Genomic DNA, 16,116 nt, shown 5'->3' with positions numbered 1-16,116 from the left:
TTATTTCACTTTAACTTCTTTGTTGGTTTATCAGATAAAGTTCTGTTGTATTATTTTAGGCTGCTTTATCACAGTTTATTCCAAAGTGATATACCACATCATTTTTAGTAGAAGAATTTCACAAGAGTCTACTTCCATTTACAGCCCCAGCCTTTGTGCACCAATTTACTTGTGTATATGTTTTAAACACCTTACTTTTAGTAAACCCATGGAATATTCAATTATCTCTTAAGATCTATATAATAAGAAAAAAAGTCATGACATTAACCCAAGTGGTAATTTCTTCATTCCTTTGTATATATCTATGATTCTATCTGGTACAACTATTCTTCTATTTAAAGAAATTCTCTTAAGGTTTTGGTGATGCAGGTGTGCAGGTGCTTAATTCTGAATTTCTTCAGTTTCCGGATATCTAAATAAATCCATTTCTTGAAAAATACTTCCACTGGGTAAAAAATTCTATGTTGATAGTTATTTTTACTTTCAGTGACTCCACTGTCTTCTAGATTGCATGAATTCCTATAAGAGATCTGCTGTTATCTCTTCCCTGCATGTAGCATGTGTTAGGTCCTTCCACTCACACCCACACACCTTGGCTGCTTTTTAAGCTTTTTCTCTTTTCCTTGGTCTTGACCAAGTCACCCTAGTGTAGTTTTCTTCGTGTTTCTTTTGCTTAGGGTTCTTTAAGCTTCTTGAATCTTAAGTTTATAGTTTTCATCAAACTTAGAAAATTTCTGGCCATTATGACTTCAAAATCCCCCATTCCCCCTCCTTTGGTGACTCCAACCAATTATGCATATATTAGGCCATCTGAGGTTGTTCCACAGCTCACTGATGCTCTTGCATTTGTATATTCTGATTTTGTTTCATTCTAGATCGTTTCTATTGTTATGTCTTTGAGTTTACTGATCTTTTCTTCTACAATGTCTAATCTGCCATCAATGTATTTTTCATCTCTCATATTCTGTTTTCCATCTTTAGGACATTAATTTGGGCATTTGAATAGCTTCTAGGCACTACCTAACATGTTTGAGTTTTTGTCTAGCTTCTTGAAGATATGACATGCTGGTAAAGTAACAATCTTAGTAAAGTTTTTATCCGGCAATTCTGTCACTAGTATCATTTCTGGGTCCATTTCAACTGACTGATTTTTCTCTTCATATAAGCTGGTACTTTTCTGCTGTTTTGCATGCTTGATAATTTTTGATTGGATGCAGGACACTATGAAGTTTACCTTATTGGGTGTTTCATATTTGTATTCATAAAAATATTCTCAAGCTTTGATCTCTAATATGTTAAGTTACAGTTTAATCTTTTCAGGTCTTGCTTTTAAGCTTTGTTGGTGGGATCAAAACAACAGTGAGTCTAAGGCTGATTTTCCTCTACTGCTGAGCAACATCAATGCCTATGAATTTTGAAGTTTTTGGGAGCAAGTTCTACCCTGTCCTGTGTCTACTCCGGGGACTATTCCTTCTCAGCGTTTCAGGTGGCTCATTTCTCAGCTTCACACACACATGTGATTGCACGGCTTTGGCATTCTCTTTTCACACAGCTCTCTCCTCTCTGGTACTCTGCATATTCAAGATGTTATGGCTTCCCTGGACTTCTAGTTCTGTCTCCTCTACCTAAGGGAGTCTGCTGGTCTTCCTGGTTTTTCCTTCCTGTGCCACAGCCTGCAATCTTCCTACAGGAAGTTCACTGGGGCAATTTTTAGAATCATCTGGTTTGTTTCTCATTCCTCAGGGTACACTGTACTTTGTTGCCGGACACTCAATACCTTTAAGGCTGTTGTTTCATATATTTGCTCTGGTGCTTTAATTACTTCTAGGATAACGAAGGCCCCTGTTACTTCAATTTGGCTGATAGTTCCTATTATTTAATTTTTAAAGAATTTTTATGGGTTAGGTTCCTTTGTTTAAAAAATTGTGTCACAGCCGGGCTCGGTGGCTCAGCCTGTAATCCTGCGCCTTTGGGAGGCTGAGGTGAGTGGATTGCCTGAGCCCGCGGGTTCGAGACCCACCTGGGCAGCGAGACCTCACCTCTATAATAAATTAAAAAATCAGCCGGGCGTGGTAGCGCAAGCCTGTAATTCCGGCTACTCAGAAGGCTGAGGTGGAAGGATCACTAGAGCCCAGCAGTTCGAGGCTGCGGTGGCCGGGAGCAGCCACTGCACTCCAGTCTGGGCGACAGAGTAAGACTCCAACTCAAAAAAAATAAAATAAAATAAAATAAATAAAAAATAAAAAATTGTGGCATTTGTATGTGCTTTCCCCCTTCATTCCTGCCATATCCTCTGTATTTACAGTTTAGTATCTCGCATATTATGAAAAATGCCAAATGTGATCCAGTGAATAGCTTGGGGGCAAAAGCACAAAAAGAAGCTTAGTACTTGTAAATCAAAAACTCAGGCTAGGAATAGTGACTCATGTCTGTAATCTCAGCACTTTGGAAGGCTAAGGCAGGAGGATCATTTGAGCCCAGGAGTTTGAGACCAGCCTGGGCAAAACATCGAGACCTCATCTCTATAAAAAATCAATCAGACATGGTAGCATGCGCCTATAGTCCTAGCTACTTGGGAGGCTGTGGTAAGTCATGATTGTGCCACTGCACTCCAGCCTGGGCAGCCAAGTAAGAAAGACCCCGACTCAAAAAATAAATAAATAAAATATATATATATCACTCAGAATTGATTTGATTATTTTTCCTCCCAAAAGAGGAATTAAATAGGTAATCCCACATATTGACATATGGAACTATTGCTGCCAAATGAGCCATACACATTGTTTAATTTGAGCAGATAATTGTAAATGTTGTTCTGAAAAATAAGTGCCAATACACTGTCCCAGTATTAAAGCAAACAAACAGAAACAAAGAAACCCATAAACACTGAAAATGACGTTTTCACATAATACCTTCTGTTGCCATGACCAAGCTTCCCATCTTCTGCTTCACCCCAAGAATACACTTCACCTTCTGAAGAGAGGGCAAGGCAGTGCTTTCCTCCAGAGTTCACAGCTACTTTCTTAATAAACACATGCTGAATGGATTCGAGCAATGTTGGGGTAGACACCGACTCTGTCCCTCCAATTCCTAGTCTGCCACCTGCACCATACCCAGTGGCATATAGCTAAGACAAGATAAAGCAATAATAACACCATAAGATTTTTATCAAAGTATCCCCCACATTTAGTAGCCCATAAACCTAATCAGTTCATTTTTACCACAGAGAAATGAATTTTAAAATTAACAATCCCAGGATCCCTTTAAGACTTTATATATGCTCTAGCAAAGATCTAAAAAAAATCAAAGAAAAATGTATGACTATTAGAAGTTCCAAATTCACAATATATTTTTAAAATAAGATGTTTTCCCTGAAAGCTTTCCCATTTTTGTCTCAAATACCAACTATAATTAATATCAAGAAAAGAAAAAAAAGATTTCGTTATCTGTTATATGCAAATCCCTGACAATAATACCCATGCAAACCTATCACAGAAAAGTGATGAATACATTTTCAGATTTCAGCAAAGTAGCATATAAATCACACAGTAGAAACATGTTTTTTTCCCCCACTCTAAGTGGGTAATTGCTTTGGGACATGAAACATCTCTATCACTAATTTTTTTTTAAAAAAGATCAGACTACCATTTCTAAATGCAGTTCAAACATCCCTCCTGCTACAAACTTTTTTTTTTTTGAGTTGGAGTCTCACTTTGTCACCCAGACTGGAGTGCAGTGGCCGCTCCCGGCCACCGCAGCCTCGACCTGCTGGGCTCCGGCGATCCTTCCACCTCAGCCTTCCGAGTAGCTGGAACTACAGGCGCGCGCTACCATGCCCGGCTCATTTTTTGATTTATTGTAGAGATGAGGTCTCGCCAAGTTAAATGTTGTTGGAAACACTTTTTTTTATTTTTTATTTTAAATTTTAAAGATGTGGGGAATTCAGGGTTAGGTGTACAAATGTTCATTATGCAGTTACCCTTGTTGATGAGGTGTGCCCCTCCCTCCACTGGCAGTTTCCCTCAACTGCCAATCTCACCAATCCCACCCCCACTACCCTAGCAGTTTTTCACTACTGCCAATCCCTTTTTTATAGTATTATGATAATTGGGAAACACGTTCCAAGTGTGTGGTTGTACTGACACCATCACAAAGAAATCACCAGGGAGGGGAACTACAACAGAGAGTAAAACCAAAACTCAGGTGGATCAATCAGTGCGCCCCAAAGCCAGCTCCTGCTGGAAAGTTTTAAAGAGCTAAGCACACGGTGATAGACTGACTAAAAATAATAATCCCTGTGGAAAGGCGAGGGTCCACTGTGACTGTGAATGAGAGATAAGGACAACCAAGAAGGTTGCCCTCCACAACTTCAGCACCAAATGTAAGGGGGAGAATGTCCTGTGAAAATTCATATCCACAAAAGCCACCCCTTCTAGTTGGTTTTCAGTTTGAATTTATGCCACATATGGACTAAGATCTGCAGGCTGCAAATGCCCTAAGTTTATAAATTCTCTTTGGATGAGTGAGTCAAGCTATGCCTCAAAGAATTTCTGTACAAAATTTTTCAAGGAAAATGATCAACTTGTAATTTTAAAAATTCACATCATCCAAAGGAAAGAAGGCACCATAAGTGACAGCCAACAGGAGAACAATAATCTACTACTGTGTTTAAAGAAATAAAAGCTCAGAAGTATGTCTAAGGAATAACAGGATATATAATAGCTCAAAGCATAACTTTGGGAAATGTTTTAAAAATTGAAACTCAAAACTCAGATGTATTCAACAGCAGATTACATACAGGTGAAGAGAACTTACAGAATTGGAAGACTGATCTCAAGAAATTATCTAGCATATGACACAGAAAGACAAAGAAAAGAGGAAATATGAAAAAAGGGTGATGTAAAGGAAAGCCCTTCTCACACTAACATCAATCAGGTAGAGATTATACAGAGACTATGGGAGAAGCAATATTTGAAAAAAAAATTGTATCTGAAAATTCACCAGAATTCTTAAAAGGCCAATTCTCAGAACCACCCCCTCCCCTGCTCCAAACTCTTACCATTTAATCCCTTATCACCTGTCCAAAAAAAAAAAAAAAGTAATGAAGTAAAACAAAGGAAGTGAGAAAAATTAAGAGAAAATGACATCTAAATACATCATAGTGAAATTGTAGGTCACCAAAGAAAGATCTTAAAAGCAGTCACAGAGAAAAGATTTATTACATTCACCTGGGTAAAAGTTAGTCTGACTGCTGACATCCCATCAATAACGATGAACACAGAGGAATAAAATATTTAATAGGCTGACTAAAAATAATAATCCCAGCAATTTGGAAGGCTGAGGTTAGTGGACTGCCTGGGCCCGTGGGTTTGAGACTAGCCCGGGCAACTTGATGAGACCTTGTCTCTACCAAAAAAAAAAAAAAAATTAGCTGGGCATGATAGTGCATGCCTGTAGTTCTGGCTACTTGGAAGGCTGAGGTGGAAGGATCACTGGAGCCCAGCAGGTCGACACTGGAGTAGCCATGAGTATGCCACTGCCCTCCAGCCTGGGAGATGGAGTGGGACTCCGACTCAAAAAAATAATAAATAAATAAATAAAATAATAACTAACTGAAAATTTTATACTCTGGAAAAGGAGTTAGCAAATTACGGCTCTTGAGCCAAATTTTTATAAATAAGGCAAAGCCACACCCACTTATTTACACTATGTCCACGGTTGCTTTCATAGTTGCAAAAGAAACCATATGGCCCACAAAGCAGAAAATACTACTCTTTTCCTTTACAAAGAACAAAATAATTCTCAAATAAATAAAAACAATCAGAGAATTAACAAAAGAATCTCACTAAAGAAAATTGAAAAAGATATGCTTAAAGTAGAAAGAAAAAGATTGTAGATATAAGATGAAAATTGAAAAAGATATGCTTAAAGTAGAAAGAAAAAGATTGTAGATATAAGATGTGAGACATAAGAGGGTAAGAAATAATGGCAAGTAAAGGTGTGTAACAATTGGTCAAATTAAAAAATAAAAAAGGTCTACATAAAACAACAATCATGTCTATAAGACAGCAACAGGTTGGAACCAAACACTGGATGGCAAGAGTGTGATTGGGAGGATGGCAGAAGTAATAATTAACTTTACATTTTAGTATGCATGTCAAAATAACCAAGGACATAGAATTCTTCAGAGAACAGAAAAAGAGGAAATATATTTCAGCCCTTTTGATGAGACTAGTGCCAATCTGACTCTGATGAAGTTTGAAGTGATCCCTACTTTCAAACATGCACCCCTGTGTAAGGCACACCTTGTTTCACTGTGCTTGGCCTTATCACACCTCTTAGTGTGTAGGGTTTTTTTTTGTTTTTTCTGGACTGTGTCAACCCTGCACCAGGCATGTCTGTTGGCACCATTTTTCCAACAGCCTGTGCTACCTGTGTCTCTGTGTCACATTTTAGTAATTCTCCCAATGTTTCACACCTTTTCATTAGTATTGTATCTATTGTGGCGACCTGTGTTTAGCACTCTTTAATGTTACTATTGTAACTGTCTGGGGGCACCATGAACTGAACCCATATAAGATAGAAACTGCACTGATAAATATTGTGTGTCCTGACTGCTCCACCAATCAGTCATTCCCGTCTCTCTCTTTCTCCTTAGGCTTCCCTATTCCTTAATAAATAACAACATTCCCTTTGCGGCTCCACGCATGACATTGTGGGGGGTGCCGGCCATAGCCTGGCTCCAAGCTGTTCTCCATGGAGGAGAAAAAAAATAACAATACTGAAGTTAGGCCAATTAATAACCCTCCAGTGGCTTCTAAGTGTTCAATCAAAAGCTAGAAATGAAGCTTAGTGAGGAAGGTGTGTCAAAAGCCAAGACAGGCTGAAAGTTGGGTCTCTTGTGCCAAGTTAGCCAAGCTGTGAATGCAAAGAGTTCTTGAAGAAAATGAAAAGTGCTTCTCCAATGAACACATGAGAAGGTGAAATTGAAAGTGCTCCTCTAGTGAACATATTAGAAAGTGAAATCGAAAGTGTTCCTCCAGTGAATACATGAGAAGGTGAAATTGAAAGTGCTCCTCTAGTAAACACATGAGAAAGTGAAATCGAAAGTGCTTCTCCAGTGAACACATGAGAAAGTGAAATTAGAAGTTCTCCTTCAAGCCAGGCACAGTGGCTCATGCCTGTAATCCCAGCACTTTGGGAGGCTGACGTGGGAGGACTGCTTGAGCCCAGGAGTTCAAAATCAGCCTGGGCAACACAGTATAACCTCATTTCTACAAAAAATAAAAAAAAATTAGCCGGGCATGATGGCATGCCCCTGTAGTCCCAGTTAGTTGAGAGGCTGAGGTAGAATCACCTAATCCCAACTTTTGAGATTGGCTGCAGTGAGCTATGATTATGCTACTGTACTCCAGGCCTGTGTGACAGAGTGAGACTCCAACTCAAAAAGAAAAAAGAAATGTATCTGGTACTGTACTCATTATCTATTTAACTTAAAATAATATACATTTTCATCTCTGAGTCATTTATTTAAGAAGTATGTTTCTTAAGAAGCACATTTTGTGAGGCTGTAGCTGCCACAGATAGTGATTCCTCTGGTGGTTCTGAGCAAGGTATTTAAAAATCTTCTGGAAAGGATTCATCATTCTAGATTCCATTAAGAATACTTGTGATTCCTGGGAAGAGGTCAAAATATCAAAATTAACAGGAGGTTGGTAGCCAGGAATAGTGGCTCATGCCTGTAATCCCAGCACTTTGGGAGTCCAAAGCGGGAGGATCACTTGAGGCATGGAGTTCAAGACCTGCCTGGGCAATATAGTGACCCCATCTCTACAAAAAAATGTCTTATAATTAGCTAAGCATAGGGGATTGTCCTCTAGTCATAAATACTCAAGACACTGAAGTGAGAGGATCCCTGGAGTCCAAAGTTCGAGGCTACAGTGAGCTATAGATGCCACTGCACTCCAGGCTGAGTGGTAGAGCGAGACCCTGTCTCTTAAAACAATGACAGCAATAGGAGTTTAGAAGTTGGTTCCAACCCTCATGGATCATTTTGAGGGGTTCATGACTTCAGTGGAGGAAGTCACTGCCGATGTGATAGAAACAGCAAGAGAACTAGAATTAGAAGTAGAGTTTTGAAGACGTGGCTGAGCTGCTGAAATCTCATAATAAAACTTGACAGATGAGGTGTTGCTTCTTAGGGATAAGCAAAGAAAGTAGTTTCTTGAGCTGAAACCTACTCTTGGTGAAGAGGCTGTGAAGATTGTGGAAATGACAGCAGGGATTTAGACTACTGGGTAAACTTAACTGATAAAGCAGAAGCAGGGTTTGAGAGGACTGTCTCCAGTTTTGAAAGAAATTCTAGTGTGGGTAAAATGCTATCAAACAGCATTGCATAGTGCAGAGAAGTCTCTTATGAAAGGAAGAGTCAATGGATACAGCAGACTTCATCATTGTCTTACTTTAAGAAGTAACCCCTGCCAACCTTCAGCAACCACCACCCTGATCAATCAGCGGCCATCAACATTAAGGCAAGATTACAACTTGCTGAAGGTTCGGATGACTGTTAGTATTTTTTAGCAATAAAGTATTTTTAGAGTATGCACATTTTGTTAGACATACTGTTAATGTACACTTAATGGGCTACAATAGAATATAAATATAACTTTTATATGTATTGGAAACCAAAAAACCCATGTGACTTGCTTCATGGCAACATTTGCTTTATCATTGTGATCTGGAAGCAAACCCGCAATATCTCCAAGGTATGCCTGTAGCTCCTCTTCTTGAGTGTGGGGCCTAGTGACCTGCTTCTGATGAGTAGAATATGGCAGCTGTGTGGGGTGTCACTTCTGTGATGTGGCTACACATGACGTCTGTCTTGCTGCCACTTGCTCTCTTGCTGGAGCTCCCTCCTGCCCTCCCTTGCTCTCGTTGAAGCAGCTCCCACACTGTGAAACACTACGTGGACCTGTGGCAAAGAACTACATGAAGGCAACCTTCACCAACAACGCACGAGGGACCGAGACCTCAGCCCAGAGGGTCACAGAGAACTGAATCCTCCCTCGTACAGCCACCAGATGACTGTGGCCTAGTGAGACTCGGAGTTAGAGGACAGAAACTCACCTCCAGAGCCCTGGTCCACAAGAACTGTGAGGTGATAAATGTTGTTTAAAGTTGAACAGATATTTTATTTTTTATAAAATGTTCTCTAAACATAAAGTCGAACAGACAACTAAAACAGTACCAAAGTCAGGCAAGGACATCTCACTCCTCAATAGATCTGCCAAAAACTCTACACAAGTACTGCACACAAAACCTGGAAATAGATTAAACATATCCTGCCACGCTGAGTTTCTCCAAAGAATGCAGGCTTGTTTAACATGAGAAAACCAATTATCTAACTTGCCATATTAATCCACTAAAGGAGAAAACATCTTATAAAAGAACATTTCAAAAATTTATAGAGTGTTTACCAAAACTCAATGTCCATGCATGAATATAAACACATCTGCTAAAGGGCTTTTAGCAAAGCCCCACTGTAAGCACAGAAATGCTCCATCAGTGCTTACTTCAGTCGGGATGGAGACAGGAACATGTCCACTGCCCCCACCACCCAGCATCATACTGCAACTCCCAGTCAGCACAATTCGCTTTGCCCATGCAAAAAGGAGAAGGAAATTGGAAAGGAAAGAACAAAACTCATTTATAGATTACAACTCTCTATCAAGAAGATGCAAAACCTTCAGCTACATTAGAAAGAAAAGAATTCAGTTCTCTTGGGTGCATATTCAGAAGTGAAATTGCTGGATTATATGGAATTTCTATTTTTAATTTTTTATGAATCATCATATTGTTTTCCACTGTGATGATAGAATTTTACATTCCTACCAAGAGTGCACAGGTTTTTAATGATGACACACATGCCTGCCAACACTTGTATTTTCTGGGGTTTTGTTGTTGTTTCAACAGTAATCATCCTAATGAGTGTGAGGTGGTATCTCATTGTGGTTTAGATTTGCATTTCCTGATGATGTTGAGCATCTTTGCATGTGCTTATTAGCCATTTGCCTATCTTTGAAGAAATATCTTTTCAAGTTTGTTGCTCATTTTGAAGCTGGCTACATGGATTTTTTCCTATTGAGTTTTAAATGTTCTCTATATAGTATGGAATTAATCCCTTATATATGATTGCAAATATTTTCTCCCAAACTGTGTACACTCATGCTCCTAGTAATATTATTCATGATAGCTAAAATGTGGAAGTAACCAAGGTGTCCACTGACAGACCAATAGATAAGCAAAACTGTTAGACACACACAAATATTATTCAGCCTTAAAAGGAAATTCTGACATATGCTATAACATGGGTGAACTTTGAGGATATTATGCTAAATGAAATATGCTAGTTACAAAAGTAAACAAATGCTGTATAATTCCATTTATATGAGATATTTAAAGCAGTCAAAATTATAGGACACAAAGTAGATTGGTGCTTGCCAGAGGCTGGAGGGAGGGGAAAGAAGAGTTGTTTCATAGGTATAGAGTTTCAATTTTACAAGATGAAAAAAAGAGTTCAGTAGATGAATGGTGGTGATGGTTGTACAACATTACAAATATATTTAATATACATTCACTGAACTATACTCTTAAAAATGTTTAAGATGGCAAATGTCACATTTAAAACTGGACTAGTATTGTCTTTTATTGTAAGGATATTTTTATTAATTTTGTTATGGATGGTCCCTTGTCTCCTGTAAAGACAATGGATTTTCAACTCTGACTACATATTGCAAGTATCTGGGACATGGTACCGCTGTCTCTGCCTTACCAAGACCAGTTAAATGAGGATTTCTGGGAGACAGTCCAAAGCATCTATATTTCTGAAAAGCATGCTAGGCAATTCTAAAGCATAGTCTGGGTTAAAAGCAACTATGACTGTTTTTCCCTCAGATCCTCAGACACAATGTTTATCTCAGTTCAAGACATCTCAGTTCAAACTTTATTCAATTGGAGGTAGAAAAAATTTAAACAGTAAAGAAATAAACGTTAAAAAAAGAGTAGAGTATGATCAATTCATAGACATTCATAAATACTTCTACACACCAGTAGCAACTAACTTTTTAAAAGATGGCATATATAGGCTGGGTGTGGTGGCTCAAGCCTGTAATCCTAGCACTTTGGGAGACCAAAGTGAGAGGACTGCCTGAGCTCAGGGGTTTTAGACCAGGTTGGGCAACTTGGTGAGACCTGGTCTCCACAATATATTTTTAAAAATAAGCTGGGCATTGTAGCATGCGCCTGTAGTTCCAGCTACTTGGAAGGCTGAGGCAGAAGGATCACTTGTTTCTTGAGCAAACAAGAAAGGAAGATATCTAATGAATGATATGTAAACAAAAACAATAATACTTTTGCATACATGATTTATTCCAAAGTTAAAAAACCTATAGGACACATCTAACTGCTCCCAGCATACCACAAGTACTATTATCAGTCTTGAGACAACACTTCAGTACAGACCCTTACATATTCTAAGAACCACACATGGCCACAACAGCCTCCGTCCGCACAATAGTATGACATAGAAAATACACCCTTACCTTCCCATCAGCTGTCACTGCAAAGAGGGTCTGCTCTCCTCCTATTAACTGCACAGGTCTGAGAGCAGCGAGGGCTTCACATGGAGTGGGGACTTTGACTTTTGCACCTTCGATGCCCCCGAGTTGCCCCCTGTGATTATGTCCCCATCCATAAATTGTTCCACTGCCACCAGCAGAAAGTGTCCAGTCATCTGGTCGCCTATAACAGAATGAAGAGAATGCTCGACGCGAGAAAGAATTGCCAGGCCACCTCTCGCTCTCACGCACTGCATCATTCTTGGTTTCTGATAATCACCTGTTCATCCACTGCACAAGTTGCTCATCTTGCTCTCTTTTAAAAATTTCGTGGCTCTCATGGAGAACATCCATGTTTTCACTGTCTGCCATTAATTCACGAATTTTCTTAGCCACCTAGACAACATTATTATAACATTATAAATAAGACACTCACTTCAAGAATGAAACAAATCTTAAGGTAAGAAGACAGGAGTTGGAATCCCTGCCTGGGAATATGGGGGAATATCAACATTACGATTTTATGATGAATGAGCAAAACCAGCGTGATTACATCAAGTTCAAGACATTAAAATGCCTGGATGGTATCATTCTATCTTTTCTAAAAACAAGCTTTAACTGAAATTCAGTGTCAGTTCACTCATTTTCACCTATGTGTTATTTTCTTGATGGTATTCCTTGGCAAGAGAAATTTTTCTGTGTTTCACAATACTGGCATCTTTTAATAGTATAGCTAAATTTTTAAAAAGTCTTTGCATTCCAAAAGTGATTCTAAAATATCATGCAATACCTCATCAAGAAACAGACGGGGCAATGGTGTTCTTTTGTCTAGGGCCACAGCAACACGGGAGGCCATGCAATACCTTCGGAACCAAGCCCACTTGTGCGTCTCAGCACAGCAAGGGAGAATGTCGAGTTCCAGGTCACAGGCAAGAGCTACCAGTACCTAAAGTCATCAAAAAGTAAAAACAGGGATGCTCAGAAACACAGGGAACATTCCACCATGCTAACACCGCACACCAGAGATACACCAACTCCACTGGCCACCCCAGGGTTCCTGTGTCTCCTCAGTATCTCCCAGCAAGCACTTCCCACCATCTGCAAGGCAGTGCTCCCTAACAGGTGCTGGCCATGCACCTACACACAGAATGTCAGAGCCAACAACTGGTAGAATGTGTCACTTGCATCAACTGACAAGGAGACCATATACCACAAAGAATGCTACTACATGCTAAAGGCTTATGGTTCAGTGCTTAAATCATACAACCATTTCTGATATTTTTCATATTCAACTCCAGCAATGCCTACAGCTGCCCTCAGAGGCCTAAAACACACACACTGCATGAGACAGCTCTCAGTGGCTCTTAGCCACATCACTCTGCCATCATCCCACAAAGAAAGTCAAATGGTACCTTAAAGAACGGGCTGTGGAGCAGCTGTTTACCACCTCTCACAATAGGATCTTCATATTCAAACTGCCTTTGCAAAGCTTCTGGGAGGCCTTTCACCAAAGCAGCAAGAGCGCTGCCTGTAAAACTCTAAGAAAACAACAGAAACACCCTACTGCAGGAAACCCAAATGCAGGGGAGGCTGGCAGTTTGTTTCTGTCAGTCGAATGTTCTATCATGTTGGTGCTATTCTCTCTAAGGAAGTGTTTACTGAAATTCTCAAAGAGGAAAAAGTTAAAAGAAAAGGAACACTAAAATAATCCAGGGGAGTTTGGAGACTTGTCTCAGAACGTTTGGCCTCAATTCCAGTCCAGCCACTTCCAGGGAAACAGCCCCTGCCTGTCTCCTCATATGGGTAGAACGCAAAGGGACTAACTTATTCAACAAAATAGAAGAGATGTGATCAGTCAGACTCACTGTAAGGTCTAATAAACCCAATTCTATGTTCATGGCTGTCAACATACATTTAAAAAAAAATTAAACTATGGTTTGAATTATATACAGTATACAAAGCAACATAAGGAAGGTCTAGATGTAACAAAGGCCTCCTTATTCTTTTATTTATTTATCTATTTATTTTTTGAGTTGGAGTCTCACTCGGTCGCCCAGACTGGAGTGCAGGAGCCGCTCCCGGCCACTGCAGCCTCGCCTGCTGGGCTCCGGCGATCCTTCCGCCTCAGCCTTCCGAGTAGCCGGAATTACAGGCCTGCGCTACCACGCCCGGCTGATTTTTTTTATTTATTGTAGAGATGAGGTCTCGCTGCCCAGGCGGGTCTCAAACCCGCGGGCTCAGTCAATCCACTCACCTCAGCCTCCCAAAGGTGCGGGATTACAGGCTGAGCCACCGAGCCCGGCTGCCTCCTCATTCTTATATGAAATTCCCCACCTCTTCTCAAGGCCTTAGAGATTTAAATTATTAAAGGTGTGTCTCACTCCCGAAGGCCACACATCTCGAAGTGTACTACCATGCTCCATACCAAGGCTCTGGCTTCTCCATCACTCTCTCCAAGCAACCTGTTTATGTTAATCGACTGCCCAAATTCAGTTGTAAGCAGCTTCCTCAGTCTCTGAAGGGCCCACATCCTGTGACTGGCGGCTGAAATGAGCAGACAGAATGCATCAGAAGCCTGGCTGTTTCCTCTAACCAGCAGACAGACATGACCAGAAAGCACCATTTACCTAGGGCACTCAGCTGGGCACAGGCCGCTAGCGAGGCTGCCAAGCGAGGGACGATGCTTCTGTTGGAGGCGAGATTGAGTCGGAAGTCCAACAGACACGTGACCAAGTCCATGGACGGACAAGAGAGGACGCAGCGATCGGAAAGGAGGTCTTTAGGGCCTGTGGATAAGCACTGTGAACAACCCCAAGTCTGACGAGGTGGGAACCAGCCCATAAGAGGCCATGTGCAAATCAATGGGCAAGGCCCCCACCCACCGGACTTCAGCCCTCAAAGGCACTCGCCACCACCTGAGCCGTGGGAGCCAAGTCCTCACACAGCCACTCCCACTGGACAGCAAAAGCCTCAGGAACCATGGCAGCAACACCATCTCTCATGCCGTGAGGCGTGGAGTGTCCTGGCAGTGGATGACGGTGGCTCTGTGCTCCAGGACGAGCCTCCACAGGGCCCAGGTCAGCGCCCACTCCCAACACGGCAGAGGGAGGAGGCAGACCATGAATCACAACCTACAGTCAGTCACCAAGCCCCCATTGCCGTAAGGTCTCCCTCACCTGCGGCTGGCATGATGGGATAAACTGTGAAGCGCCAGCCCCACCCGTTCACGGACCCGTCACTGATGAACTTCCATTTCAACTCATCCCCTGGGATACGCAGCTCGCTGGACCAGTCTGACCACTCTCGGCCTGGAGGAGAAAAGTACATCTTGGGGTTCGGATCACTCCATCATCTGATCAACACAAACATCCTCAGATACAAAGAAAAACCATTCCCGCCATGCCTGAAGAATAGGCCTCTAATCCAAGTTCTCTCAAGTTTCAGTTCATAGCAACACATCACTTTTGGGAGTCACATTTTAGTACTTATCTCTCTTCAACAAACATTCCTTCAGCCCCTGTACCAAGACAGAAGGTGTCAGAAACCTGGCCGTTTCTTCCAACTAGTACACATACACAACCAGAAAGCACCATTTACCAAGAGCTCTCAGCTGTGCGTAGGCTGCCAGCGAGGCCACCAAGCGAGAGACAATGCTTCTGTCAGAGGCGAGATGGAGTAGGACATAAATCTGAAGCTGAGGGAAAGCAGGCAGGCATCATCCTGACAGAAGCCACTTCCCCACGGGGAAATGACCACACACAACTTGGATGCAGCGAGATGCCTGCTGGACTGGCCAGCCCACGGCTAGGCCAGAGGCCACAGGCTGTTTTCCTGGGAAAGCCCTGATACAAGCAGGAGGCCAGGCCAGCAGGAGACAGAGTCCTGGCTTTCCCCACAAGGGCCCTGTATCAGCTCAGCAGGGCCTGGAAGAGGCTGCCCGCAAGGCAGGAGTTGAGCAGCCTGGCCAGAGCAGAGGCCTGGGAAACCGTCTATGTGAAATTAAGATAGGACCACAGGTAAGAACTGCAGAAGAGACCTGAGCCCCACAAAGGCACAGCTTCAGTTAGAAGTGAACAGATCTGTGAGTTTGCACAAACACCGCAAGGAACATCACTTGATTATCTTCTAGCTCTGACCCCTGGAGAGGGGGAGCTGCCCCTGAGGGTGTTCAACACATTTTCCTGTAAACAATGAACCACTAGATCTTCTTGATGGCATCTTACAGCTTAATCTGCCAAAGGAGGAGGCCAACCGACCAGTGACCTGTGAACCACACCCAGAAACTGATTTGGTTTGGAAAGACAATCTCATCTCTGTGATTTAATTCCCAAACCAATCAGCAATCCCTAGGCCCCTGCTAGTAACATTCACTTTGAAAGTCCCAGCCTCTGAACTCTCGGGGAGGTGGATTTGAGAAATGCCTCTTGGCCTCCTGGCTCAGCTGCTTTGCAATATTAAATTATTTCTCTATGTAATAGTAAGTTAGTCTCAGTTTTTCTGG

General features: G+C 41.6%; 1 protein-coding gene across 1 annotated transcript in view; it reads right to left on the bottom strand.

The window, feature by feature from the left end:
- Nucleotides 1-16,116, bottom strand: part of LOC103274643 (E3 ubiquitin-protein ligase HERC2) — a 223,538-nt gene that overhangs the window by 20,773 nt on the left and 186,649 nt on the right. The window contains exons 72-79 of the mRNA XM_008072077.2: nucleotides 14,792-14,923; nucleotides 14,243-14,401; nucleotides 14,041-14,159; nucleotides 13,028-13,153; nucleotides 12,406-12,561; nucleotides 11,896-12,011; nucleotides 11,601-11,799; nucleotides 2,913-3,127 (exon numbers count right to left, since the gene is read on the bottom strand). Of these exons, the coding sequence (XP_008070268.1) occupies nucleotides 2,913-3,127; nucleotides 11,601-11,799; nucleotides 11,896-12,011; nucleotides 12,406-12,561; nucleotides 13,028-13,153; nucleotides 14,041-14,159; nucleotides 14,243-14,401; nucleotides 14,792-14,923 (1,222 nt within the window). The remainder of the gene's footprint in view (nucleotides 1-2,912; nucleotides 3,128-11,600; nucleotides 11,800-11,895; nucleotides 12,012-12,405; nucleotides 12,562-13,027; nucleotides 13,154-14,040; nucleotides 14,160-14,242; nucleotides 14,402-14,791; nucleotides 14,924-16,116) is intronic.

Source organism: Carlito syrichta, unplaced genomic scaffold (genome assembly GCF_000164805.1).
Source record: "Carlito syrichta isolate Samal-C Ts95f unplaced genomic scaffold, Tarsius_syrichta-2.0.1 Scaffold314839, whole genome shotgun sequence".
Classification (NCBI taxonomy): Eukaryota; Metazoa; Chordata; class Mammalia; order Primates; family Tarsiidae; genus Carlito; species Carlito syrichta.
This window is presented reverse-complemented; position numbering and strand designations above follow the sequence as displayed.